This window comes from Magnolia sinica, chromosome 2 (assembly GCF_029962835.1).
Source record: "Magnolia sinica isolate HGM2019 chromosome 2, MsV1, whole genome shotgun sequence".
NCBI classification, from domain to species: Eukaryota; Viridiplantae; Streptophyta; class Magnoliopsida; order Magnoliales; family Magnoliaceae; genus Magnolia; species Magnolia sinica.
Genome location: NC_080574.1, coordinates 16,635,036 through 16,662,658, shown reverse-complemented (window position 1 = coordinate 16,662,658; position 27,623 = coordinate 16,635,036). Strand labels below are relative to the sequence as shown.

Below are 27,623 nucleotides of genomic sequence, written 5' to 3'. Positions count from 1 at the left end.
ATTTAAGTATTTCAGAGTAAATGTAGTTTGGTGGGCATTTACTGGACGGTTAAAATGAAAAGCATCCAATGGTTTTATTTCAACAAACAAGTATCCAGGATTCATATGATTGTTCAACCAGTCTGATTTTTGGGGCTGTGACTTAGCAACGGTCGTTTCCACGATTTAGTCGGTCTAGTTTGAGTTTAGTGCCTGAGTAGGTTGTGTGGTACTCTGAAGAGTACGAAGAATTCGGGATGCAGTGTGCTAAGGGAGAAATTTGTGACTGTACGACCCGTTTATGGCCCATTTAGGAAACTACGCCCACCTCATTTTCCTTTGCGAGAATACGCCCGAGCTGTACGGAAGACTTGCCAAAGGTCGAAAATGCCCTTGCTTGTTCCTTCAAGCGGATATGTGGCGCTCGAAGACAAGCGCTGACACTCCTCGAACTCCGAGTTGTACGAACGGTTCAAAATATATCAGAGTTACATGGGCCCCACAGTTACGTATTTATTATATCCACAACGTTCATCCATAGTTCGAGATCATTTCGGAGCATTATCAAAAAAAAAAAAAAATCCTATCCAAAGATCAACTGGACCACATCACAAAGAGCAACGGAAAAATTGATTTCAACCGTTCAAAATTTTGTAGGGCCCACCATAACATTTATTTTCCATCCAATATATTCATAATGTCACAAAGACCTGGATGAAGAGGAAAAACAAATTTTGTAATGATCCAAAACTTCTAGGCCCCCTAAAAGGGTTTCAATGGTAGACGTTCAATCTTCCACTGCCTTTTACAGTGTGGTCCACTTGATAGCTAAATCTATCTTATTTTTCTTCCCAAGCATTGGTACGAGTTCGCAAAATAGATGGACGGTTTGGATATAACACATACCTCATAAAAGGACCCACAAAAGTGGTGGGGATTACAACAGGGAAAAAAAAGAGCTGGTATCTTTGGCTACGGATTATAACCGTAGCGATAACCGCAGCCAATGCTTTTTCAATATGTTCTCTACTATACATCGAAGGTCTTTCGATATATACTTCGATATATCGAATGTCTTTCGATTAATCGAAAAAGGTCCAAAACTGTCCAGCAACTTTGCATAAAAAATCCTGCAATTTTCGATTAATCGAAGTGTATTCGATATGTATCGAAGATATAGCTACATATTATAGCTGTAGCCATAACTGTAGTCCGTAAAAGTCTATGCAAATTTTTTTATTTTTTTATTTTTTATTTTTTAGTTTTTATTTTTTACATGGAGAACTTTATTCTACCTACAATTTTCTCTAATACATATTTATATAAATATGTATATATAAGCATATAAAAAAAAGATTTCTCTCTTTTTTTCATTTATTTCTCTATTCATTCAACAAGAATATCTTATAAACCAAAATTAGTTACTTGATGTACCCTATATGATTTTGGGGTAGGAGAAGATACTTTAGCCAACTAACCTAGTTATTTTCTAAGATTCCATTAGGTCGATGGTCGAAAATCCATTTCATTCACTTTGGCCAATGCAACTGTATGGTCATTTCCATGCATTTCCTATCGATTCTCTCCACTTCACGGACAATTCCATGCATTTCACGGTCATCCCAAACTATTTCGTGTTGATTCACGTCATTTCGGCATTTCACTGCCAATTCCCTTCACTTCACGATCATTCGCATGCATTTCGCGGTCAAATGCTTCAAACCATGATCATTCCCATGCACTTCACGGTCATCCCAAACAATTGTGTTGATTCACGGTGTTGCATTTCACGGCCAATTCCTTCACTTCACGGTCGATTGCACTGACCGCTAATCATGAATTGATGCGATTTGAGCGCGAAATGCATGCAAATGACCGTGAAGTGAAGGGAATTGACCGCGAAATGCCTCGAAATGACCATGAATCAACACAAAATTGTTTGGGACGACCGCGAAATGCATGGGAATGATCATGGTTTGAAGCGATTTGAGCGCGAAATGCATGTAACTGACCGTGAAGTGAAGGGAATTGACCGCGAAATGCCTCAAAATGACCGTGATTCAACACGGAATTGTTTGGGACGACCGTGAAATGCATGGGAATGATCATGGTTTGAAGTGATTTGACCGTAAAATGCATGCAAATGATCGTCAAGTGAAGGAAATTAACCGCGAAATGCCTCGAAACGACCGTGAATCAACACGGAATTGTTTGGGACGACCATGAAGTGCATGGGAATGATCATGGTTTGAAGCGAATTGACCGCGAAATGCATGCAAATGACCGTGAAGTGAAGGGAATTGACCGCGAAATGCCTCGAAACGACCGTGAATCAACACGGAATTGTTTGGGATGACCGCGAAATGCATAGGAATGATCATGGTTTGAAGCGATTTGACCGCGAAATGCATGCAAATGACCGTGTAGTGAAGGGAATTGACCGCGAAACGCCTCGAAACGACCGTGAATCAACACGGAATTGTTTGGAATGACCACGAAATGCATGGGAATGATCATGGTTTGAAGCAATTAACCACGAAAAGCATGCAACTGACCATGGAGTGAAGGAATTCGCCAAAATTCATCGTACCGTGAATCAACACGAATTGTTTGGGACGACGAAATGCATGGGAATGATCATGGTTTGAAGCGAATTGGCCGAAATGCATGTAAATGACCGTGCGAGTGAAGGAATGCCGCAGAAATGCCTCGAACGCGTGAATCAACACGGAATTGTTTGGGATGACCTGAAATGCATGGGAATGATCATGGTTTGAAGCGAATTGCAGCGAAATGCATGCAAATGACCGAGTGAAGGGAATTGACCGCGAAATGCCTCGAAACGAGTGAATCAACACGGAATTGTTTGAATGACGCGAAATGCATGGGAATGATCATGGTTTAAGCGAATTGACCGGGAAATGCATGTAAATGACCGTGAGTGAAGCGAATTGATCGAAAATTGAGCGAAATGCGTGAATCAACACGGAATTGTTTGGGATGACCGAAAATGCGTGGGAATGATCATGGTTTGAAGCGATTTGATGCGAAATGCATGCAAATGACCTGGAGTGAAGGGAATTATGCGAAATGCCTCAAACGAGTGAATCAACACGAATTATTTGGAATGACGAAATGCATGGGAATGATCATGGTTTGAAGCGAATTGCCGTGAAATGCATGTAAATGACCGTGGAGTGAAGCGAATTGATGAAATGACCCGAAACGGCCGTGAATCAACACGGAATTGTTTGTATTACAAAATGCATGGGAATGATCATGGTTTGAAGCGATTGATCGCGAAATGCATGCAATGACGTGGAGTGAAGGGAATTGACGCGAAATGCCTCGAAACGCGTGAATCAACACGGAATTGTTTGGTATGATCGCGAAATGCATGAGAATGATCATGGTTTGAAGCGAATTCACAGCATGCAAACGACCGTGGAGTGAAGGGAATTGACCGCGAAATGCCTCGAACAACGTGAATCAACACGGAATTGTTTGGAATGACCGAAATGCATGGGAATGATCATGGTTTGAAGCGAATGCAAATGCATGTAAATGACCGTGGAGTGAAGGCAATTGACCATGAATGGAAATGAGTGTGAATCAACACGGAATTGTTTGGGATGACCACGAAATGCATGGAATGATCATGGTTTGAAGCGATGTGACCGTGCATGCAACTGACGTGGAGTGAAGGGAATTGATCGAAATTGACTAGACTGCGAATCAACACGGAATTGTTTGGGACGACCGTGAAGTGCATGGGAATGATCATGGTTTGAAGAGAATTGACCGAGAAATGCATGCAAATGACCGCGAAGTGAAGGGAATTGACCGAAATGCACGGAACGACCTCGAATCAACACGGAATTGTTTGGGATGATCACGAAATGCATAGGAATGATCATGGTTTGAAGCGATTTGGCGAAATGCATGCAATGACCGCGAGTGAAGGGAATTGCAGCGAAATGCCTCTAAACGACAGTGAATCAACACGGAATTGTTTGGGATGACTATGAAATGCATGGGAATTATCATGGTTTGAAGCGATTTGACCGTAAAATGCATGCAAATGACCATACAACTTAAGAGACTAGAAGAAGCACACTATGAACACAACTTGAAAAACATGGAGTGTGTACCGACATAGGTGTGTACTAACAAGCTAACCTAAAAAAGTAAAATAAAAAATATATATAAAAAAATAAAAAAACATATTAGAAAAAAAATAAAAAAATTGCACTAAAAAAGCAATTCGACACTGGACATTTTCTGACAATTTTCGATATATCGAAATCTAGTCGATATATCGATACCTTGATATATCGACATCTACTCGATTATATCGATAATACAATTTAAAAAGTATTTTGTTACTGGACAGTGTGTGACTATTTTCGATCAATCGAATAATAGTCGATATATCGATCGGTTGTAAGGATGACTTACTAATATTATATCGACTAGATTTCGATATAATCGACAACTTACTCTACCATTAATCGATTAGGTTTCGATTATATCGAAGAGTTTCGATATACCGTGTTCTATTCGATATATCGAAGTGTAATTTTTCTGTTTTTTTTTCTAATGTATTTTTTTATGTATATTTTTTTTTTTGTTTTACTTTTTTAGGTTAGCTTGTTAGTACACACCCATGTCGGTACACACTCCATGTTTTTCAAGTTGTGTTCATAGTGTGTTTCTTCTAGTCTCTTAAGTTGCATGCATTTCGCTGTCAAATCGCTACAAACCATGATCATTCCCATGCATTTCATAGTCATCCCAAACAATTCCGTGTTGATTCACGTCGCTTCGAGGCATTTCGCTCAATACCCTTCACTCCACTGGCCATTTGCATGCATTTCGCACAAATCGCTTCAAACCATGATCATTCCTATGCATTTCGAGTATCCCAAACAATTCCGTGTTGATTCACTATGTTTCGAGGCATTTCGCGGCAATTCCCTTCACTTCACTGGCATTTCCACATTTCGCGAGCAATTCGCTTCAAACCATGATCATTCCCATGCACTTCATGGTCGTCCCAAACAATTCCGTGTTGATTCATGGTCGTTTCGAGGCATTTCGCGGTCAATTCCCTTCACTTCACGGTCATTTGCATGCATTTCGCGCTCAAATCGCTTCAAACTATGATCATTCCCATGCATTTCGCGGTCATCCCAAACAATTCCGTGTTGATTCACGGTCGTTTCGAGGCATTTCGCGGTCAATACCCTTCACTCCACGGTCAGTTGCATGCATTTCGCGATCAATTCGCTTCAAACCATGATCATTCCCATACACTTCACGGTCGTCCCAAACAATTCCGCGTTGATTCACTGGTCGTTCGAGGCATTTCGCTGGCCAATACCCTTCACTCCACTGCATTTGCATGCATTTCATGGCCAAATCGCTTCAAACCATGATCATTCCTATGCATTTCATGGTCATCCCAAACACCGCCGTGTTGATTCACGGTGATTTCCACACATTTCACTGCAATTCCCTTCACTTCACTCATTTGCATGCATTTCATGCAATTTGCTTCAAACCATGATCATTCCCATGCACTTCATGCCCTAAACAATTCCGTGTTGATTCACTTTCATTTCGAGCATTTCGCGGTCATCCCTTCACTCCACGGTCATTTGCATGCATTTCATGCCAAATCGCTTCAAACCATGATCATTCCCATGCATTTCGCTCATCCCAAACAATTCCGTGTTGATTCACTGCCGTTTCGGCATTTACGGCCAATTCGCTTCACTCCACAGGCCATTTACATGCATTTCGCGGCCAATTCGCTTCAAACCATGATCATTCTCATGCATTTCGCAGTTCATTCTAAACAATTCCGTGTTGATTCACTGGTCATTTCGAGGCATTTCATTGCCAATTCCCTTCACTTCACTTCCATGCATTTCATGGGCAATTCGCTTCAAACCATGATCATTCCCATGCATTTCGCGTCATACCAAACAATTCCGTGTTGATTCACGGCCGTTTCGAGGCATTTCGGCCAATTCGCTTCACTCCACGGCCATTTACATGCATTTCACGGCCAATTCGCTTCAAACCATGATCATTCCCATGCATTTTGCGGTCATTCCAAACAATTCCGTGTTGATTCACGGCCGTTTCAAGGCATTTCGCGCAATTCCCTTCACTCCACGGCCATTTGCATGCATTTCGCATCAAATCGCTTCAAACTATGATCATTCTCATGCATTTCGCGTTATCCCAAACAATTCCGTGTTGATTCACTATCAATTCTTTCGCGGTGAATTCGCTTCACTCCACGGCCATTTACATGCATTTCACTGGCCAATTCGCTTCAAACCATGATCATTCCCATGCATTTCGCGGTCATTCCAAACAATTCCGTGTTGATTCACTTTGCTTTGAGGCATTTCGCGGTCAATTCCCTTCATTCCACGGTCATTTGCATGCATTTTGCGGTCAATTCGCTTCAAACCATGATCATTCCCATGCATTTTGCGGTCATCCCAAACAATTTCATGTTGATTCACAGTCGTTTCGAGGTATTTCACGGTCAATTCGCTTCACTCCACGGTCATTTACATGCATTTCACGGTCAATTCGCTTCAAACCATGATCATTCTCATGCATTTCGCGGTCATTCCAAACAATTTCGTGTTGATTCACGGTCGTTTCGAGGCATTTCGCGGTCAATTCGCTTCAAACCATGATCATTCCCATGCATTTCCCTGTCATCCCAAACAATTCCGTGTTGATTCACGGTCGTTTCGAGGCATTTCGCGGTCAATTCCCTTCACTCCACGGTCATTTGCATGCATTTTGCGGTCAAATCACTTCAAACCATGATCATTCCTATGCATTTCGCGGTCATCCCAAACAATTCCGTGTTGATTCACGATCGTTTCGAGGCATTACGCGGTCAATTCCCTTTACTTCACGGTCATTTGCATGCTTTTCGCGGTCAATTCGCTTCAAACCATGATCATTCCCGTGCACTTCACGGTCGTCCCAAACAATTCCGTGTTGATTCACGGTCGTTTCGAGGCATTTCGCGGTTAATTCCCTTCACTTGACGATCATTTGCATGCATTTTACGGTCAAATCACTTCAAACCATGATCATTCCCATGCATTTCACGGTCGTCCCAAACAATTCTGTGTTGAATCACGGTCATTTCGAGGCATTTCGCGGTCAATTCCCTTCACTTCACGGTCAGTTGCATGCATTTCGCGCTCAAATCGCTCATTCCCATGCATTTCGCGGTCGTCCCAAACAATTTCGTGTTGATTCATGGTCGTTTCGAGGCATTTCGCGGTCAATTCCCTTCACTTCACGGTCATTTGCATGCATTTCGCGCTCAAATCGCATCAATTCATGATTAGCAGTCAGTTGCATGCAACTGACCGTGAAGTGAAGGGAATTGACCGCGAAATGCCTCGAAACGACCGTGAATCAACACAGAATTGTTTGGGATGACCGTGAAGTGCATGGAAATTATCATGGTTTGAAGCGATTTGAGCACGAAATGCATGCAAATGATCGTGAAGTGAAGGGAATTGACCTCGAAATGCCTCGAAACGACCGTGAATCAACACGAAATAGTTTGGGATGACCGTGAAATGCATGGAATTGTCCGTGAAGTGGAGGGAATTGACGGTGAAATGCATGGAATTGTCCGTGAAGTGGAGGGAATTGACGGTGAAATGCATGGAAATGACCACGAACTGATTGAAATTGACCGCAAAGTGAATGAAATGGATTTTCGACCATCGACCTAATGGAATCTTAGAAAATAACTATGTTAGTTGGCTAAAGTATCTTCTCCTACCCCAAAATAATATAGGGTACATCAAGTAACTAATTTTGGTTTATAAGATATTCTTGTTAAATGAATAGAGAAATAAATGAAAAAAAGAGAGAATTTTTTTTTTATATGCTTATATATATATATTTATATAAATATGTATTAGAGAAAATTGTAGGTAGAATAAAGTTCTCCATGTAAAAAATAAAAACTAAAAAATTAAAAATAATAAAATAATAAAATTTGCATAAACTTTTACGAACTACAGTTATGGCTACAGCTATAATCTGTAGCTATATCTTCGATACATATCGAATACACTTCGATTAATCGAAAATTGCAGGATTTTTTATGCAAAGTTGCTGGACAGTTTTGGACCTTTTCCGATTAATCGAAAGACATTCGATATATCGAAGTATATATCGAAAGACCTTCGATGTATAGTAGAGGACATATTGAAAAAACATTGGCTGCGGTTATCGCTACGGTTATAATCCGTAGCCAAAGATACCAGCTCTTTTTTTTCCCTGTTGTAATCCCCACCGCTTTTATGGGTCCTTTTATGAGGTATGTGTTATATCCAAACCGTCCATCTATTTTGCGAACTCGTACCAACGCTTGAGAAGAAAAATAAGACAGATTTAGCTATCAAGTGGACCACACTGTAAAAGGCAGTGGAAGATTGAACGTCTACCATTGAAACCCTTTTAGGGGCCCGAGAAGTTTTGGATCATTACAAAATTTGTTTTTCCTCTTCATCCAGGTCTTTGTGACATTATGAATATATTGGATGGAAAATAAATGTTATGGTGGGCCCTACAAAATTTTGAACGGTTGAAATCAATTTTTCCGTTGCTCTTTGTGGTGTGGTCCAGTTGATCTTTGGATAGGATTTTTTTTTTTTTGATAATGCTCCGAAATGATCTCGAACTATGGATGAACGTTGTGGATATAATAAATACGTAACTGTGGGGCTCATGTAACTTTGATATCTTTTAAACCGTTCGTACAATTCGGAGTACCCGGAGTGTCAGCGCTTGTCTTCGAGCGCCACATATATGTTTGAAGGAACAAGCATGGGCATTTTCGACCTTTGGCAAGTCTTCCGTACAGCTCGGGCGTACTCTCGCAAAGGAAAATGAGGTGGGCGTAGTTTCCTAAATGGGCCATAAATGGGTCGTACAGTCGCAAATTTCTCGTGCTAAGGCGATAGTTCCGAGGGGACGCGTTTCCCTGCGAAAGCCTCGAGCAGAAACTCCCTGCGAGAGGAAGTTAAGTGGTGCACACCTTGATGTTTGTGGGCAATCTATCACGTTTATCAGTTCTGTAAAATCATTTTAGGAGATGGGCTAAAAAATGAACTAATTTCAAAACTTAATTGGGCCATGTGTCAGAAAAACGTGTGCAGCTAAATTCCTAGCATGCGTGATGTTTATATATTATTTATATTGATCATATGGTCATTCTTATCAGGATGAACTGAAAAAAAAAAAAAAAAAGCCTGATTCTTACCGAGATGAACTGAAAATATAAAAATTAGCCCAATTCAAAACTTTTGCAGCCCTAGGCATGTGTCAACTGTGTACCTTCAATCCTCTACCGTGTGGGCCATTTAAGTTTTGGATTTGCATCAGTTTTGGACTCTTGCCCTACCAGTTTTGGACCCATGTCGTAACACGAACAGGAAAAAAGGCTGAAAGGGGTGGATTTCTCACAAACAACGAATTAGGCCCCACTTAGCTTAGCTTCCCCTGGAAATCCGGGTTTGATTCAGGGCACGGTTACAGGATCTTCTTGTTGGCAGCGGATTGCGTTGTGACCCGTTTGGACGGACTCGGTCCAGGTAGGGCTCCATGGGGCCCACTTCGATGTATGGGTTTTATACACGCGCTTTATTCATTTTTCCGTATCATATGAGCGTAAAAGAGAGGCAGATCCAAGGTTCAAGTGTGGGGATTAAAGTATCACCATTAAAAACGTTTTGGAGGTCACGTGAGTCTTGGATCAAGCTGATATTTTTGTTTTCCGTTAATTAAGGTCTATTTGGCCCTATGAAGGTTTAAATGGTGGTTGTCATTATCATTGCCATAATCACCACTGCTTCTTGTGGTTTGGTTCACTTGAGCCTTGGATCTGCCTTATTTTTTAGGCTCATACTTTATAATAATCTGAAAAAGTTGATAGACAGCATGGATAAAACACATACATTAAGGTGGGCCCCACAGAGCCCTGCCTGGACGGAGTCCGCCCGGCGGAGCAGGACGCGAGCCGCTTAAGATCCGGTGCATCGGAGCACAAACAGGGTCCTCCGGCATCTATTTGTATGGGTGGGGCCTTATTTCAGTAATCCATGCCGTTGATACGATGGTGCTCACAGCGGATGGGGCTGCTATTTTGGACCGCTGTTGTATTGTCTTTGTATCTGTTTGATGTTAGACCACTGATTCAAGGATTAAAATCGTCTGGTCTAGAAAGTTTTGTAAGCATGATTAACAAATGACTCCCAATCCAACGTGTGTTCATTCAGATTAACGGTCATGATTAAAGAACCACGGCTCCTCTTTACACATTTTTCGGACAGATCACATGCCAAGCTGGCGTTTGGTGGGACATCTGATGCGCGAATGATGTGACCCCACCGTCTTAGATGGTCTGGCACGAAAATCAGGCCGGTCCGCTAATCAGGAAGGCCGTGTCTGTAGGTGAATGTGCACCGCAATGACCCACCTCGCGAGGGACGCCAATTTCTTTCCACGGCAACGGATCGCCGCGTATTTGATTGTTCCGCGTGCCCGCATGTTTCCAACATGCGTATTTGATTGTAGCCAATGGAAACGGATTGGCTACTCCCCCTCCCACCAGCCCGGTGGCTGATGGTCGGTGCACTGTGGGCCCCAAATTGATGTATGTGTTTCATCCATTCCGTTCATCCATTTCTAAAGATCATTTTATGGTATAACGCCAAGAATTAAGGGAAAAAACTCTCAGGTGAACCACACCACAGGAAAACAATAGTGATTGGATATCGACCATTAAAATCCTCCCAAGGCCCAATATACTTTTTAATTGACATCCAATCTGTTTATTAGGTCATACAGACCCAGATGAAGGGAAAAAACAAATATCATCTTGATCCAAAACTTTTATGGCCCCTGAAAAGTTTTTAATGGTCGACGTTCATTCAACATTGTTTCCTATAATGTGGTCCACTTGAGATTTATATATACCTAGTTTTTTGTATCATACCGTAAATTTATTTATAAAAATATATGGATGAAAAGGATAGAACACATACATCATGGTGGGCCCACAGAGCACCGACCATCAGCCATTGGCTGGTAGCGGGGAAGTAGCCGGACGCGGATTGCGTCCTACCCCCGCCCGGACGGGCAGAGCCGGGGGCCACAGTACTTTAAGTGTTTTATCCACGCCGTTAATCATTTTTCTCGAATCAATTTAAAGTATGATGCAAAATATTAGGCAGTTACAGGTCTTAAGTGGACCACAAAACGGATCAAGCTTATATTTGTGTTTTCACTTCATCTACGTCTACGTGACCTTATTAATAGGTGATGGTGAAAAAAAACATCACAGTAGCCCCCATAAAGGTTTCAAGGTGAGTGTCATTATCACTGCAGCTTCCTTTGGCGGGGTCCATTGGAACCGTGGACCTGCCTCGTTCTTTGGGTCATAATTTAAAATGGACTAATAAAATGCTTACATGACTTTGGGCCCCACAGAGCCCTGCCCGGGCGGATTACAATCCAGGCGGGGGTAGGACGCATGTGGAGCCCACCATGAGGTATTTGTTTTATTCACAACGCTCGTCCATTTTGCCAGTTCATGCTACGTTGTGAGCCTTGGAATGTGGCATGTCTGTAGCTCAAGTGGATCCCGTAGGAAGAAAGAGTGTGGATTGAACGCCTCGCTTGATCATTTCTTAGAGCCACGAGTTTTGGATCAAGGTGATGCTTACAATTTTCCTTCCTCTCTCCCTCAGTTCATAGTAACCTTGTAAAAAGTTTAGGTATTTAATAAACATTACAATGGCATAAGTCGGCAAAATGAATATATATATATATAATTAAAATAGGAAATAATTTATGCAATTTTGCAATTATGTGCACACCTTTGATGGTAGCTTCAATAGCATCGACAGACATCAAAGATCAGTTAATGACATTATATATAAAAAAAAACCCTTGTTGTTATCGAGTGGCAACCTCCAAACTGCCTAACAATTAACATAATTTTTTTCAAAAATTTTCTTAATAAGATCAAGCATGTGTTGATAGCATCAATGTCTGCTTAATAAAGTCAAGTGATCTGTCAATGTCATTAACATGACCTATTACATACATATTTAAAACATCAAACCGATGGGGTTTTCCTCCTTAGTTTAGAGGAGAGATGATGCAGCCGGTTGAAAATCGGAATGTTTCACTGCGTTGCTCGACCAGTTGAGTGGACTACTTGACCAGTCGAAGGTTACTCGACTCAAAAGTCTAGCAAGCTCAAATTTATGTCCCGACTAGTCGAGGGTTACGAAGATTTGCATAGATTTTGTGCAGACTGCGTAAATTAAAAGTAGTTTCGCAGATGTGCGAAAGGGAAGTTGTCTAAATTATAAATAGAGGTCCCTATGGCTTTTTCTAGGGCATTGAGAAGGATTTCTAAAGATATTGTGTTAAGGGTTTTCACGACCAAGGTGAGAGAGAGAGAGGGGGGGGGGGGGGGAAGCTTGTGGAAGAAAATTTTCGCAGTCGACGTTTCGGCGCTTCTACGTCCTCGTGATCGGTAATATCTCGTCGTTTTTCATTATTCTCTTATTATTTATCCATTCCTACGTGGGTGAAGAAGGTTTAATCCAAGCGATGTGTGCTTGTGATCGATTGCAACGTTCTACTTCATAGTGGATTATTGATCTGAACGAGGTCTCGTGGTTTTTACTTCTTCAACGGTTCTCCACATAAAAATCTCTTGTGTCATGTGGTTTATACTTTGATTTATTTCATTACTTTATTATCTCATAATTCTAGTGCTTTGGAAGGTGAAATCCTAAGGTTTTTTATGCAACACCCTCAACATAAACAACATATAAAACAGAGATCATGATGTACCCTACACAGTCAAGTTGCTATAAAATTTTATGTCCATTTTTATTTTTATTTTTATTTTTTTTAGAGATAACGATAATTTCATATTTAAGTTGTTTGGCGAGTATATGCTCAACCAAGTCTTATTTTTTACAATGGCACAAGGCTCAATTCAATCCTTCCTTATCAGCTTACCATGGAAAGTGGTGGATCACTTGATGACCAAATCACCATTAAAAATCACGGTAACGGGATATGGTAAGATTTAATTAGGTTATTTGCAAAGTCGTAGATGAACCCAACTACATTCGAAACATGCTTTTGATAGCATGTTGCCCAATTAATTTTGGTTGTGTCCAATCATGAAAGATGTCACTAGTGATTTGACCGCTAAGCAGTTTGCTTTGGTTGCTCGAGGACCCTAAAAATAGAAAGTATAGAAGGCCCTTAGAAATTACTCCAAGAGTATATAACTATCCAAATTGTGTATTAGTTTTTTTATGTTTTCAACTAAATGTCAAACTTGTATGATTATCTAATTGACAGATTCATGGATATTTACTGGACGATTTAAAATGAAAATAAAAATCTATGGACTTATTTCAAGAAAAAGAAACGGTGATCATGAATCAGAGACTAGGTTTGATCAATTAAATTGATTTTTGGTTATAACTTATTGAATTCATATTGCACAATTCGGGCTTGTTTAACCAATGATATTAAGTTGTATTAAATAGGACTGCACTATTAATCTCATTTCAAAATTGAGAATGACATGTTTGAAAGGAGTGTGAAATGGGATTAAAATTAATTTTATAGGCTTTGGAAAATAAGCCTTATGTTGGAAAGTGTGATATGAAATTATAAATCCTATGAATGATGAATATTTCTTTTATCCAAGTTCAATTCCAGTGTCATTTGAGAGACGGTATTAAAAAATATGGTATACACCTAACTGAAGGATAATACCTTACACATGCATTTATTATTACTTTTATCATTCCATCAACCTTAATCCCACTTATTGTAGTTGGTCAAATGTGCCAGAGTATTTAATATCCAAAAAGCACAATATCAGCCTGATCTAAACCTACAGTGGGCCCAGGTAGGTTTTACCGCCGCCATTCCTACTTTTCCCGCCACTTGAGAAGCGCAATCAATGGTCGGAGTGATTGTCGCATACACATAACGGGTGGCCCCACATTGCTCCTTTGTTTCATGATCTCGGTTGTCGTAGATTCCTATCCAACTGACAACACACGTCGTCAAGGGCCCGCCGAGGAACGGCTGGGATCTCATATGATGTGATCCAAGCAATACACTTGTCACAGGGAATTGTTTCTGCAACACAGAGCTTTGTAGGGTTACCCGAGATGTCCTCGTGAAATCCACTCCGCCTGTCCCTTTCGCTGGCTTATTTTAGCGTGAGATTCAAAAAACGAGTCAGATATAAGACCCAAGTGGGCCATACCATAAGAAACAGTGGGGATTGAACGGCCACCATTTAAACTTTACTGGGGCCCACAGAAATTTTGGGTCAGGCTGATATTTGTGTTTTCCCTTCGTCGTAGCGGGAATCACCTTATGAACGGGTTGGATGGCATAAAAACATCACTCTAAACCCCAGAAAGGTTTCAAAGGTGGGCGTTTCCCTCTCCACGGTTTCCTATTGTATGATCCACTTGGATATTGAATCTAACTCGGTTTTTGTATATCATTCTAACATGAGATGGAAAAACTTATGGACGGAGTGGATTTTACGTGGACATCTCTGTGGCCCCATGGAGCTCTGTATTGCAGGAACTCCGTGCAACAGCCGTTGCCAGAAACTCGAGCCCCGGTATACATGTAGGGCGGGGCTTTTCACTTTCATTTTCCCTCCTCTCCTACGTTTCACAGCATTTCCCTCCGTTTGCTTCGATGGTGGAAGACGGAGCTCCATCGCCACCTCCTCCTCAAACCCTAGAAAATCCCATTGCTGAATCTCAAAAGTTAGGCAATGAAATCGAAGAGACGTCGTCCTCCAAGAAGAAGAGAAAGGAACCCGAACCTGATCAAGCAGACCCAGAAACCGAAGACTCCGATACAGGAAACGCTAAGAAACTTAAGACGGAAGTATCCTCTTCCGAAGGTGATGATTCCAACGGTCCGCTGCCTCTGCAGAGAATGGAAAACGGGCTCGTACTTCACTCTCTGGAGGCACTCGATATTGAAAAATGGCATGCCGCAGGTATACCCTTTGTTCTTTCGAATGCTCTTGCTGTTTTTGATTGAGTTTCCTGGCCTATTTGGGTTTTCTGGGATTTTGGTATTGCTGATTTCATTGAGAATTTGATGGGTTTTTGAAATCGTGGCCTGTTTTGGTCGTTTTTTTGTTGGAGAGGGTTGGACATTGTCATTTTTAAATCGTGAACTGTCGAGCTGGGTCGGCTTCAGAGAGCTGCACTGGGATGAGGTCTTCCACACGCGATCCTCCCTGGGCAACTTCTTCCCTGGGATCCAGGGAGGTGACTTGCATCATCTACTACTGTTGCTCTCTACTTCAGAGAGCTGTCGAGTAACACTGTCGGCCTCATGTTGGTTGCCCCGGACCTTGCCGACCCCACCCCACGCTCGGTCGGGAACTTCATATGAGGTGATAAGTAAATACTACGGCCCACATGGCCTTTAAAGATGGTATGCCAGAATCATGCTATACACCGAGGGGTAATCCACCGCGAGAAAATCTACCATGGTGGTGACTTGGTTGGAGCCTTCTTTTGCTGTCATCGGTAGAAGGATGCTCCCTTCCAAGGTCACATTCTCTCCTGTGAAGCCGAGTAAAGGGGTTTGCACGGGCCAGTCTCAATCTCCCTACCCCATCTCGTCGAAAGTAGTTGTGAATAGAATATCTGTCGAGATGCCTGTGTCGACGAATATCTGGTGTACCTTGTGGTTGGCGATTGTCATGACAGCCACGAGTGTGTTGTTGTGGGGGTGCTGGATTCCCCTAGCATCCTCCTCTGTAAAGGCGATTGCACATGAATCTACCTTGGGTTCTTTCCTAGGGTGGCTAGTGAGGTTTATTTGATGGACCTTGTCGGTGGCTCTTGCACTTCGGGTATGAACTCAATGTGCTCGGTTTGAGTCACCACCTCCAGTGGGTTCATTGAAGATAATGCGGATCTCTTTGATTGGCTAGTTGTTATTGTGCTCCTCGCGCTGTTCCTGCTGAGGAGCTAGTTGGTCTTCTCTGTGCCTGACAATGAATTCACGTAGGTAGCCCTTCTGAATGAGGGACTCGATCTCCTCCTTGAGATCAAAGCAGTCACCTATGTTGTAATTGTGGTCACGATGGAAGTGACAATATTTAGTCCCGTCACTTTTTCTTGGGTCGACCCTCATTTTGTTCGGGAACTTGAGGAGCTTAGCCAGTGCCACGCTGGTCGTTGTTTCTTCTTCTTTTAGAGTTTGTGTTGGGTCCTCCTTAGTATAATTTCTCCTCCTGACTTTTCTCGAGCTACTCTCACCTCGATCATCGAACAACTCCTCGGCATTAGTATATTTTTGAACTTGGTCAGGAGGTCGGTGAAGCTTGTCACGCAGTCCTTGCCGATTGAAAAGAGGAACTTTCCTCAATTGATCTCAAACATCATGGCTGTGAGGGCTACTTGGTTGGAATAGCCATCTACCTGGATGGCATCGACATTAAACCAGACGATGTAGTCTTTCAGTGGTTCATCCTCTTGGGTGGCGAAGGCTCTACTGAGCTGAGTGAATGAGCGAATGGATTTTGGCTTTAAGTTTTTATACCACGTCCGAGCTACCTCGGTCAGTGTTAGAGAGAATGCCTTGCACATTATAGGTCTAAAAGCGTCACCAAGTTCCATGCATGTTCTAAGTGATTCTAAGTGCTCAACTGGGTCTCTTGAACCTGAGTCGGGCGATATATAGGGCATTCAAAACCCAGGATGCAATTGGGCTTGCATGATGTTGTTTGTAAATGGTGGCTTAGTCTGCTTGAGGAGGGCGTCTACAGATGTTGGGGCTTTTGCTTGGTAAGCCAATTGGATATTACCAAGCTGATCTTGGATCTTTATGATTTCTACCCCTCAAGGGACTTTGATTTTCATCATAACTTCTGAGAATTTCCCTTGAGCTTGTCACCTTTAGTTCAGGGTATGGTGCAGGTCTGACTCGATGAACTCGGTAGTCACCGGGGTCTGCATTGGGGCGATGAGGCTTTCCCTAGCTTAGGTCGGTCCTTGGTGTGGCTCGGGGTGTGATTGCATTGGGTGAGATTGCTTGGTCGCTGCTTTTGCCTCCTTGTGTTGATTGGCGGAGGACGCTTGTTGCCTTTCTAATAGCCTTATAATACGGTCTATGTTGTCGGTCAAGGCTCATACTTGGTTCTCGAGGGAGATGAGTTGACTTCCTCAGTTTTGAGACTTTTGCACCATTGCCTGTGAGGGTAGTTGGGACTTGGGTAGTGATTGTGAGGTCTGAGTGTCATCAGATTGAGCCCGATGGGCGGATTCAGTCGCATCGGGAGCTTTTCCTTTTTTTTTTTTTTGGCCATCGGGGGAAGAACTGGTGGTGGTTCAAGTTGGAGACGGTGAGAACTTGGCTTTGTTATCGTTCCCATAGACAACGACAATTTATTGTTGTCGAATTTTGGGCTAACAGATGCAATCAGTTGTGAATGTATGCCCATTGATGGACCTACAAGGCTAAGGGAGATGTGGACAACCAGAGGTGCCAATAATCAGCTAAGGACCCTTCGATGCCTAAGTTAGGCTAATAAACTTGGATTAAGGATTAGAATGTGGGTTTTTAAGCTTATCTCTTCTTATTTGGGATAATTGTATTTATGGGGTCTTTAGGCAGTTTTGAAAGCATCGTGTCTTAATGAGATATGCGGGGGGAGTCCCTATTTGGGTAAGAAACTGCTCTTGAAATTATCATTGAGGCAGGTGGTTTGATCTTTGGCCGAGATCAGGTCGGGTCCTCCTTTTTTGGATGTGGTGCGTATTCCCCTCTGGGCTACTCGTACTGTCTTGGCGTTTGTTGGTCGAGTCAGCGCGGAATGCCGAAGGGCTCGGATCTTGAGCTTTTTGCCTTACGGGTGTTGTAGATGTTCCTGGTGAGATGAATCTTCCCCCACTGAGCTTTGTCCTCGGACAACTCAGCTTAGGAGCTCATCTCTTCATCGAGAGAGTTGCTTGTTTTGTCTCTAAGCCCTGTGCTCTGACAACTCGGCTTAAAAATCCATCATGGGCTTTCAATCACCTCAGTTCTGAATTCTCTTGCAGTTAACTGTTCGTTCTTCTCGTGTGAGGGACCAGTTCGGTTTTTCCCCCAACAATGATTATGAGAGAGGTTAGAGAGAGTGAGCGAGTGAGGGAGAGATGTTGAAGTGCCTTTTTTAATAAGTTATCACACGTATTGGAGAAACAATTATAGCTAAGGATGGGTTCAGCCCTTTGGCAATACATGTTACTCCCTCAAACCCTTCATCGCCTGAAGATAACTCCTTGCATTGCCACACGTCATCATCCGAGAAATCCTCTAATCCATCTCTATTGTTTGATTTAAATTCTTGCTTCAACGAGTGCGACGAAAAATATCCCTTACTCTCCACTTGTTGTGTGTCTCGAACCAAACTTTGAATTGAGACAAAGATACCAACCTCGGAGCGACATGCTTGGCTTACAACAAGATCAATTCTTGAGCCTCCAACTTTCATAAGGCTTGGGGAAATCCTCATCCGGTGCTTCCGTAGCATAACTTTAACCACATGCCTCCACCGCATTCTCCCTTCCCTCACCTACTAGCTCTCCTCACGAACCCCCTCCTGGTTTTGGAATACAATAGGAGCATTCAACACGTGCTCCATCAACAATAGTAGGTCGATCACCATGTTTGCTTGATGCTGCTTTAGACTCCCTCCGCTTCCAAACTTTGCACAAATGAAGAGGAAATCCCCCAATCTCTTCTTACTGAATCTTAAGCTTCACTTGCTTTTTCATGACCACCACAGAAACCGAGCCTGGATCCCCTAAGGATTTCTTCTTTTTCACACACATCCTAGCTACCCCCAGTTCCTCCTTGTTCTCCATCGTTGGGTCGATATCAACGATCTCCTCCAAACAGGCAACAATAGCTATAAAGAAGTTGCGGAACTAGAATTCCAGCAGAATTCCCTATATCAGAAACCATTCATCTTCCTTACCGAAGATAAAATACTCCTCCCATTTGCATAATTGATAAATTGACCCATCTTTATGGACAACTTTGACAATTAGCAAACTATCCACCTTGAAATTGGATGTTAGATTACGAAATTGAGTGGGCCCAAGCTTGACCCTTTGGCCTGACTAATCATTGGTTCATGCTCGGGCTGACTCTAACCTTATCGATTATGGCATGGGATGTATCAATTGTATCACATAATGTATTGTTGTTGTTAGAAACATGGGGAAACATTGGGAATTGGTCGAATTTTTCAATGAAACTTCAATGCTTGTTAAAAAAAAAGAAGACATCAATACATACTTATAAATCAAAACATTACAAAAAACAAGTCGACATAATAGGTTTTCTTTGTATGGGGTCTTAATCTTTGCGTTGTCTAACTGAATTGATGCAAATATATTCAAAATCTATTTATATAATTTATTAATGTAAGAAGACATGTGAAAACACAAGCAATTCATTCAAAAGCAAAAGATTATTAATGTAAGAAAACATGTGAATAGGACTACTTAAAAATTCATTGCCTAATTAAATAATTTACCAATTCAAATCAGGAAGGCAAATAATACTTAGGCTTCCAAGCCAAGTGGGTCCAATCATATAGACTACAATTGATGCATCATTACAAGCAACTAATTTATAAGGAGATACTGATTTTGTGTGTAAGATCTGATCATTTGGATGCCTAACATTTAATCCATTCATGTATTTATATAATTCAATCAATTAAACTCATAAGCATGAATAGAAATGTGCACAAACAACAATCCTAAATACAAGCATGTATAATGGTTTGGTTACTTGCCTACTTTACTCTTGGCGGACGCACTCTCCTCGAGTGTACCGGAATTTCAATATCGGAGGTTTTAAATTAGGTTTCACCTCTAACATTTACAATGGTTTCTCCTAAGCTAACCACTAACCTACACGTACACTCTCGTGTCAGATGAACACATTTCCACTCGGTGACTCCTGTGGAGACTTAGTTGTTTTTCCATAGGCTAACCAATAACCATCAGCGGTCCTAATCCAAGGCCATACATACACTCCTGTCGGAGGCTTTCTATGGAGGCTAGCACATACGCACCCGTGTATGGTGAATGCAGTCCTAATCCAAAGCCCTACTTACACTCCCATCCGAGTCTCTCATGGAGACTAACACGTACACACACGTGTCCAGTGAATTCAGCCCTCTACAAGAGCCTAGGTCCTATATAAGAACCTATTCGAGTCTAGATCACAAAGTCTACACTTAATCTTATACAAGGAATGAGTGTGAATGAACTTTATAATTGACAACTTATTATATTGAGCTCCTTTGTAGCGCTTTTTTGAGATGCTTCTTTAATGCTCTCTCTTGCTTGAATCAACTTCTCAATTGCTCCCACATTTATTGATGCTAATGGTTCAACTCCACGATCAAACACCTTACATACGATATACCAATGAGGTGACCAAGGTGATAAGAGGATGGTGGAATCTCCTATAACTAAATGTAATAGTTGTTTCCTAGTAGGGATTCACCTAGATGGGTGTTATAGAGGATTTAGACAAGGATATGGCTATAGGTTTAGTGTTTAATCTCTAGAACAAGGTGGAAATCAAGATCATCTTGATAATGGAGGTTAGAATCCTCATTACAGTGGTAAAGCTAAAGAAGATCACTTGAATCTCATAGGTTTAGAAGCTTAGGATGATGAATATGAGTGGGAAAACTCCTAAGCTCTAATGGCACCAAAAACCATTCAAATACCCAAATGCCTTTTATATAGATTTTGGTTGTAACAACTATAAAACGGGTAGAAAAATGTCATCCTCGATTGATCGACCGAGGGCTGTCAATTGATCGAGCTTTGTTGAATTTGGCCAGTAAGCTCGTTGGACAATTTTGGACATGTTCGATCAATCAAGCTTTGCTTAAGAGTCTGTTGGTTTGGGCAGTTTGGTTTCTAGCAGCTCGGGACCTCTATGGCTTATCTAAGCATGTTCAAATGGAGCTCATAAAGCTAAAGGATTATCAAATGAAGGTTTACCTATTAAGGTTATGATCATTAGTGGTTAAGGTTATTTTGGGTCTAAGGTTAGGGTCACTAAAGCACCTCAATTTATCTATTCTGCGTTCCTTGATGTTTCATGTCTTCATGTGTCTTCGGTCTTCAACTTCCATGGGCTTAATCGACTCATTGACACACAGACTTATGTAATTGACAAATAGGTGCACCAATAAGTGCACTAACATTTATACTTGAGCCTGAAGAGTGGGTGCTAAGCTTATTGACCCAATCCATCTCTTGTTTTCTACTCTAGTTGGTATTGGTAGAGTGAGGGTTTCTGACTCTGATTTTTCTAGACATGTACTTGTGAGTTTGATATATCTAGCATTTGAAGTAGCTGTTGATTATTTTAATATCCAGAATTCTGTTTGTCAGGAGCCACAACTGCAATATAGTTGTTTATTTATTTTAAGATGTTCAACTTGGAGATTGTGGGATCGATTGCGCATGTGGTGTGGGTGTGAGTGTGAGTGTGTGTTAAAAAAACATTTTCATCCTTCATTCCAATTGGATTATCTTCGATTCATTTTCTCTAGGTTATTATGAAGACAATTTCATATTCCTTCAAGAGAGCTCACAAGCACCAACCTCTCCATAATTGATGGGTCAATCACATTGATCAGACAAAAAATTCTTAGTAACTGACTGCTCCTTATTTTGTATACATTTTCCAGGAGATGGACAAATATCTTTCTGGTTAGATACATTGCCACTGATGCTTACTGCTGATGATATATTTTATAGCTCATACCCAATGCAAGTCAGACCATTTAATTTCCAAGATACCACTAGAACCATTTTTTTTTAAAGAACTTGAAAAGGCCGACTCAACTTGATCAGATTTCACTGAGAATATGAAAACTTGATTTGGTTGAAGACTAGATTAATACTTGCTTTGCTTGATTCAACTCAACTCACCAAGCCGACTCAACAACATTTGTGTTTAGACATATTAGATATTATGGAGTTTTGGTATTCAACACTTGACTGAGTCTTCAACTTGAATTGACCAACTTTTGAGCCAAGTTGGATTTTCTGGTTTCTAGACTATGATTCGAATCCTGGAATCTTTGTCAACTTGCCAAAGTAGAATCATGGTTATGGTAATCACCAGTGGAGCCTGTATTGACTTGTAAAATACATGCATGGTTCTCCTTGTTGTAGTGACTCGCGGCAATTTGAGAAGCTGAAGGAACATGTGTACAAAAGGTAAGTCCTTAGTGACAAACAGCTTGATCTAGTAAGGGTGTGCCATGTTGGATGTCAGAGAATGTGAGTGGTGAATACCTACATCAGTGGAGAATCCAACTGAGAAATGGTGTAAGATTTATTTATTTTAATGGATGAACAAATTGTTGGTAATTAATGCAAAAAGTGGTGCTGATAAACTTGATAAGTGGAAGGAAGCGCCCAACAACTCAACATGCAGTGGTGAATACAACAATGTGGAGAAGATCAACATGGTTTTGTCGAATTTCTATGGATAAATGTAGTTGCTACAAAAGGAATTAGGTAGGACTGGAAGCAATAAAATCAAGCAGATAGACATGTGGAGTGAACAATGGAAGAGGCTACCTACTAGGGCCTCTACCAAACAGAAATAGTTACATTCTTGATATGAAGGTTGAAGAGGAACAGCTTAATATGGTCCTATCAGCTCAAAGAGATGCTTTCTTTCCTTGCATATTTAAGATTCACATAATATAACTATTACCTTCGTTGGCTGAAGCAACTGAAATCCCCCTTGAAAATCTGGAATGAAGACATCTCAGGAACCCCACAATGACATACGTGGTGCTGCTTTGATGCCATGTGAACATTCCCAGTCTGCTGGTGTAAGCATCAGGATTCATTCATTCTCTGTAAATCACTGCATGTCACAATATGCTTTTACACTCACGGTCGGATCAGTGTACATCTGGTACCGTTTAGCAAGTAGCACCGACCATGCAGATTAGCTGTGGACTGCTCAATCAATGGACTGCCTTTAGATAAGCCATATCAGGGGGGGAAAAAAAAACTCATGCTCGTTGGAAGTTCATAACCATCCATTCCATCATCCTTTTTTGGAGTGTCATAAAAGTTTTGAGCGACTGTCCAGGAAAGCCTATGAGCTTGCAAAGAACAGTGTGGTTTTTTCAGATTGGTGACAGACAGTGATTGATTAGTTTGTTTGCTTTAGGTGGTTTTGCTTGGATTTCTTTTATTTGTGTGTGTATTTTGGGGAGCTAGTTTGCTACCCTTGTAAACTTTGTTATGGCTTGTATTTCAATAAACTTAATATCATTCATCATCATCAAAACTATTTAGAAAGAAAAGTTTTTAGATAGAATGACTAAAGGTGCCTGATTTCTGTAATATTTTTACTGGTCGATCCTTGAGGATGCTGGATATCCAAAAAGAAAAGTTTATTGATAGAATGACTAAAGGTGCTTGATTTCTGTAATATTTTTAGTGACCGATTAATGCAGGGGCATTTTCACACTGGGCTTGAGTAGGGCAGTCTGTGGGATGCAGGGGCACACTCGGGGTGGGTGGCCCGTGTGAAACGGAACCCATGTGAAGTGGTGCCCACAAGGGGGGTTCGGCCGAGGTCCTAACCCATGTGATGTGAGGCCTAGGCTATGAGATAAAGGGATTGATTCACCATGCTCTATCAGTTCGAGCTTTTAGAATAAGTGGTTAATTGTCCTGAATCAAAGTGGTATTAGAGCGGGGATGCAGGGGTGACTCGTGTGAAGTAGAACACGTGAAGTGGGGCCCTAGAGGGGGGTTCGGCTGAGGTCCTAATCCATGTGATATGAGGCCTGGGCTATGAGATAAATGGATTGATTCAACATGCTCTATCAGTTCGAGCTTTTAGAGCAAGTGGTTAATTGTCCTGCATCAAATTGGTATCAGAGCGGGAGGTCTCGTAGGATACCATAAATTATAGATGAGCGACATGAGATACCGGAGTTAGGATCAATGCATAGCACAAGATTATAATTGCTAGCCCCATAATCAGTAAAAATGGTGAGTTTAGTTGTAGCCAAATTGCTGAGCTTAACCATTAATTTTACAGTTCCATAACCTTCCAAAGCAAAATCCTTGAGATGCCTTTAGCTGATGAATCCACAATTGCATCTTGACTGACATGTTGCTAGACTTTATAAGGATCATCTGACTCGTTGGCTGAACTCACTCGCTAACAAATTATATGTCACCTTCAAATAAAGAGAGGGCCTGAAGATTATTTGAATACCCTGCAGTAATGCAAACAGTTCAGTTTCATCACAGTCCTTCATTCCTGGATGGGACACAGGAAGGCCATCAACACTTCATCACCTCCATCCTAAAAAAATTCCGTTACTTCTCAAGGCGCGTGGATTTCCTAGCAAGCTCCTGTCAATGTTCAAGTTAAAGAAATTCAACTACTCTGTTCGACTGTCCAGCAACATGCCAATGTGGAACATAAATACGATGCATCACTTGTTGGGTGGACTGTGCTGTGCACACATCATGGTACAAAAAGTCAGGTAGGTTACACATTTAGGAAGGAATGGATGGTTAAAATGAATTGACCAGTAGCTTTTGTGTCCCAGACCACATGATGACCGGAGGGCCACACGTGTATAAATATGATATATATGCATATCCAACAATGCATAAGTACACATACCAAGTGATGATATACATACATACGTGCTTGTATATCATCATCATCATCATGCCCTTCTCCCAGCTTTATGATATGCCTTGGGGTTTGTATACTGTGTTTGTGTTTTTTTGTTTTTTTTTAAAGCTCTGGTACTTGTAAAACTTAAAAAGAGTATTTAGTTTGTCATCGTTGACAAATGTGTTTTACGGGTAGTCCATAGAAATCTGACAAAAATGGTTGTAGGTGATATCAACTCAGAAGCAGAGGAAGAGGAGATCATGGCTATAGTAGTAGTTGCAGTTGGGGCTGCCTGTGCAATGGCTGCAGTATGGTGTTATGAAAAATACTACAAACCTCGGCGGAACGAATCTCATAAACAACTCAAGGAGGAGGAGCAAGCCGAGGAAATGATTGCAAATGCGATGAATAGTGTGGCTTCGGCAATCTGTAAGATAACCGAAGTGATGCATGGAGGAAACCGGGTGTCCAAAATGAAGTCCTTGTTTGCAGAGATCCAAAAGGTTCCAAACCTGAGTGAGCCACTCTTTTTCAAAGCATACAAGTATCTTGCTGCAGATGAACACAAAGCAACTCTCTTCTTGGTCCTGGATGAGGACACGAGGCGTGAGTGGTTGCTGATGCATCTTGATGAGGTCTAGTTTGGGATCAAGTGTACATACAGTTGGGTGGGTTACTAAGGCATGGTCCACGACAAATGGTTTTTTGGTTGTTGTTTTGTCATACATGCATTAGGACATTGCATGGTGTTTATGCAATTAATGATAGATAGATTTAGTTTGTTTTTCCTATCCACATGCATTAATGATTTTGTATTTTACATGGATGATTTTTGAAGCTGTCTATCAATAGCTAGGAACTTCTGGCTCTGATGCCATGTAAAAAAACATCGGAATGAATTATCTGAAATGGCTATCAGATGCTATATGTTGATTTTATTGCTTGTGGCCCTTGCATTTATATGTCATAGGAAGACTGTCATAGTTAGATGACAATAGATATAAGGTAATTAGCTATTCCTCTTCACTTTTCAGTCTTTGTTCAGTTGGAATTGTCTCAAAAATCCATAACACATGGCCACAATGCTCGACAACAGTTCTTAAGGAAAACAAGAGAAATGCGTTTTGATAATTTCACTTCTGAGAATGGATCGTTTCGGGATTTTAAATCAGCTGAGGCAACTTTTTGGGGAAGTGAGAATTCTAGAGCATTTTTGGGGTAAAAATCCCTAGTTTGAACTTACATCAATGGGGTTTTTCAACGATGAAAAATGCAGAGAGTAGTCTGGCTAGCCCTTCCGTAATGTATCACATTTGTTCAAGACCCAGTCCTTTCATCAGTTGGGTCCCACATTTTATATACTATAATCCACAAATCATACCAGTCTGGTCATTAGGGGGCTGAACTAACTACACACGTCAAATGTGGAGCTAGTTAATATTTTCTGTTCACGTGGCTATAGAGCAAATGGCCTGTAATACAGGGCGCCCACATGTAAAGGAACAAACCATTGATGTGATGGCCCAGCTGTGGATGGGCCATACACCAAGAATATCCCGGAGAAAAATCATAACCCCTAAATGGCTGGCCAAACAATGGGACTGTTACACCAACGGTCGACAGTCAACTGAAAACAGGCCTAATATTTTATAGCTAGGATCATCCAATATGGGGCTATGTTGCTTTTGTGGGCCGTCGACAGTGAGGCCCGTTGTATCTATGATCTCGGATTGCTGAATCATGGCCGCTGCTTCTAGAATGTACAAAACATACATTCCAACGGCTCACTGACGGATTAAAAACCATTACAGCACACCCATTTTCCTTCCTTTGAGATGGAAGTTCTTAATAGTTCGGGAAGAGATCCATATGTACACTTGGGATATGCTCATGATGATCAGAACCATGCATCACGTGGGCTCCGTCATTGATCGGCCATTAAGCAAAAATTGTCTTGATCCGACAATCCTAACCATCTAATAAGTGGACTTTCTTTATAATCAAAAGTGAGCTGCTGCAGATGTGTCTTTCTAGGTGAACGATTAGAGAGTAATGACCGCCCAAATTTTATTTTATTTTAATTTTTTTTCCTTCTTTCAACCATGGCCCATTCGCTACCGAACCTCCTGAATTAGCGGTTTTTCTCCTCTGCCCGGGCCAACGGGAAGTCTCTGTAGCGGAAGCTACGTGAGCCCACTGTGATTTCCGGCTGACATGCACAGGGTCCATCAGTTTCTGTAGAGGAAGCTACATGGGGCCCACTGTAATTTCCGGGTGACATCCACACGGTCCATCAGTTTCTCCATCTCACGCTGGGATGCAAACCCAGAGAGGAGGCAGATTTATAACTCGAGGTGGCCACATGAAAGGAAAGTGGGGATGGAAATGTCCATATTTGAAACCTTCCTGAGGCTAATGAATTTTTGGACTAGGCTTTTTTATTTTTTTTCGAGTTCATCTCAGTGGGAATATGTAACCTTATGAACAGTTTGGATGGCATATAAAGGTGGGGCCCAGGAAGCAATGGTTGGCGTTTCCATCCCCCATTGTTTCCTGTGTGGCTCACAAGAGTTACGAATCCAATTCATTTTTGGGCTCATGCCCTAAATGGAGCTGGAGAAACTGATGGGTGGTGTGGATGTCACACGGACATCGTGGGCCCCACGTAGCTTCCGCCTAAAGGAACTTCCTGTTGGCGCTCGCACAGGCAACTCGCGTCAAGAGAGGGATCTGAGATCGGGAGCGGATGAGGTGCGGCCCTTACTGTAGAACCCATCTCGATGTAT

At 41.6% G+C, this 27,623-nt stretch overlaps 1 protein-coding gene across 1 annotated transcript; it reads left to right on the top strand.

Annotated features, from left to right (window-relative positions):
- The first annotated feature begins 14,629 nt into the window (after positions 1-14,629).
- Positions 14,630-25,775, top strand: LOC131236441 (uncharacterized). Its single transcript, XM_058233595.1, has 2 exons — positions 14,630-15,121; positions 25,063-25,775. Exons 1-2 carry the CDS (start codon positions 14,812-14,814, stop codon positions 25,476-25,478), a joined length of 726 nt encoding a protein of 241 aa, XP_058089578.1. The 5' UTR covers positions 14,630-14,811; the 3' UTR covers positions 25,479-25,775.
- Positions 25,776-27,623: the final 1,848 nt, after the last annotated feature.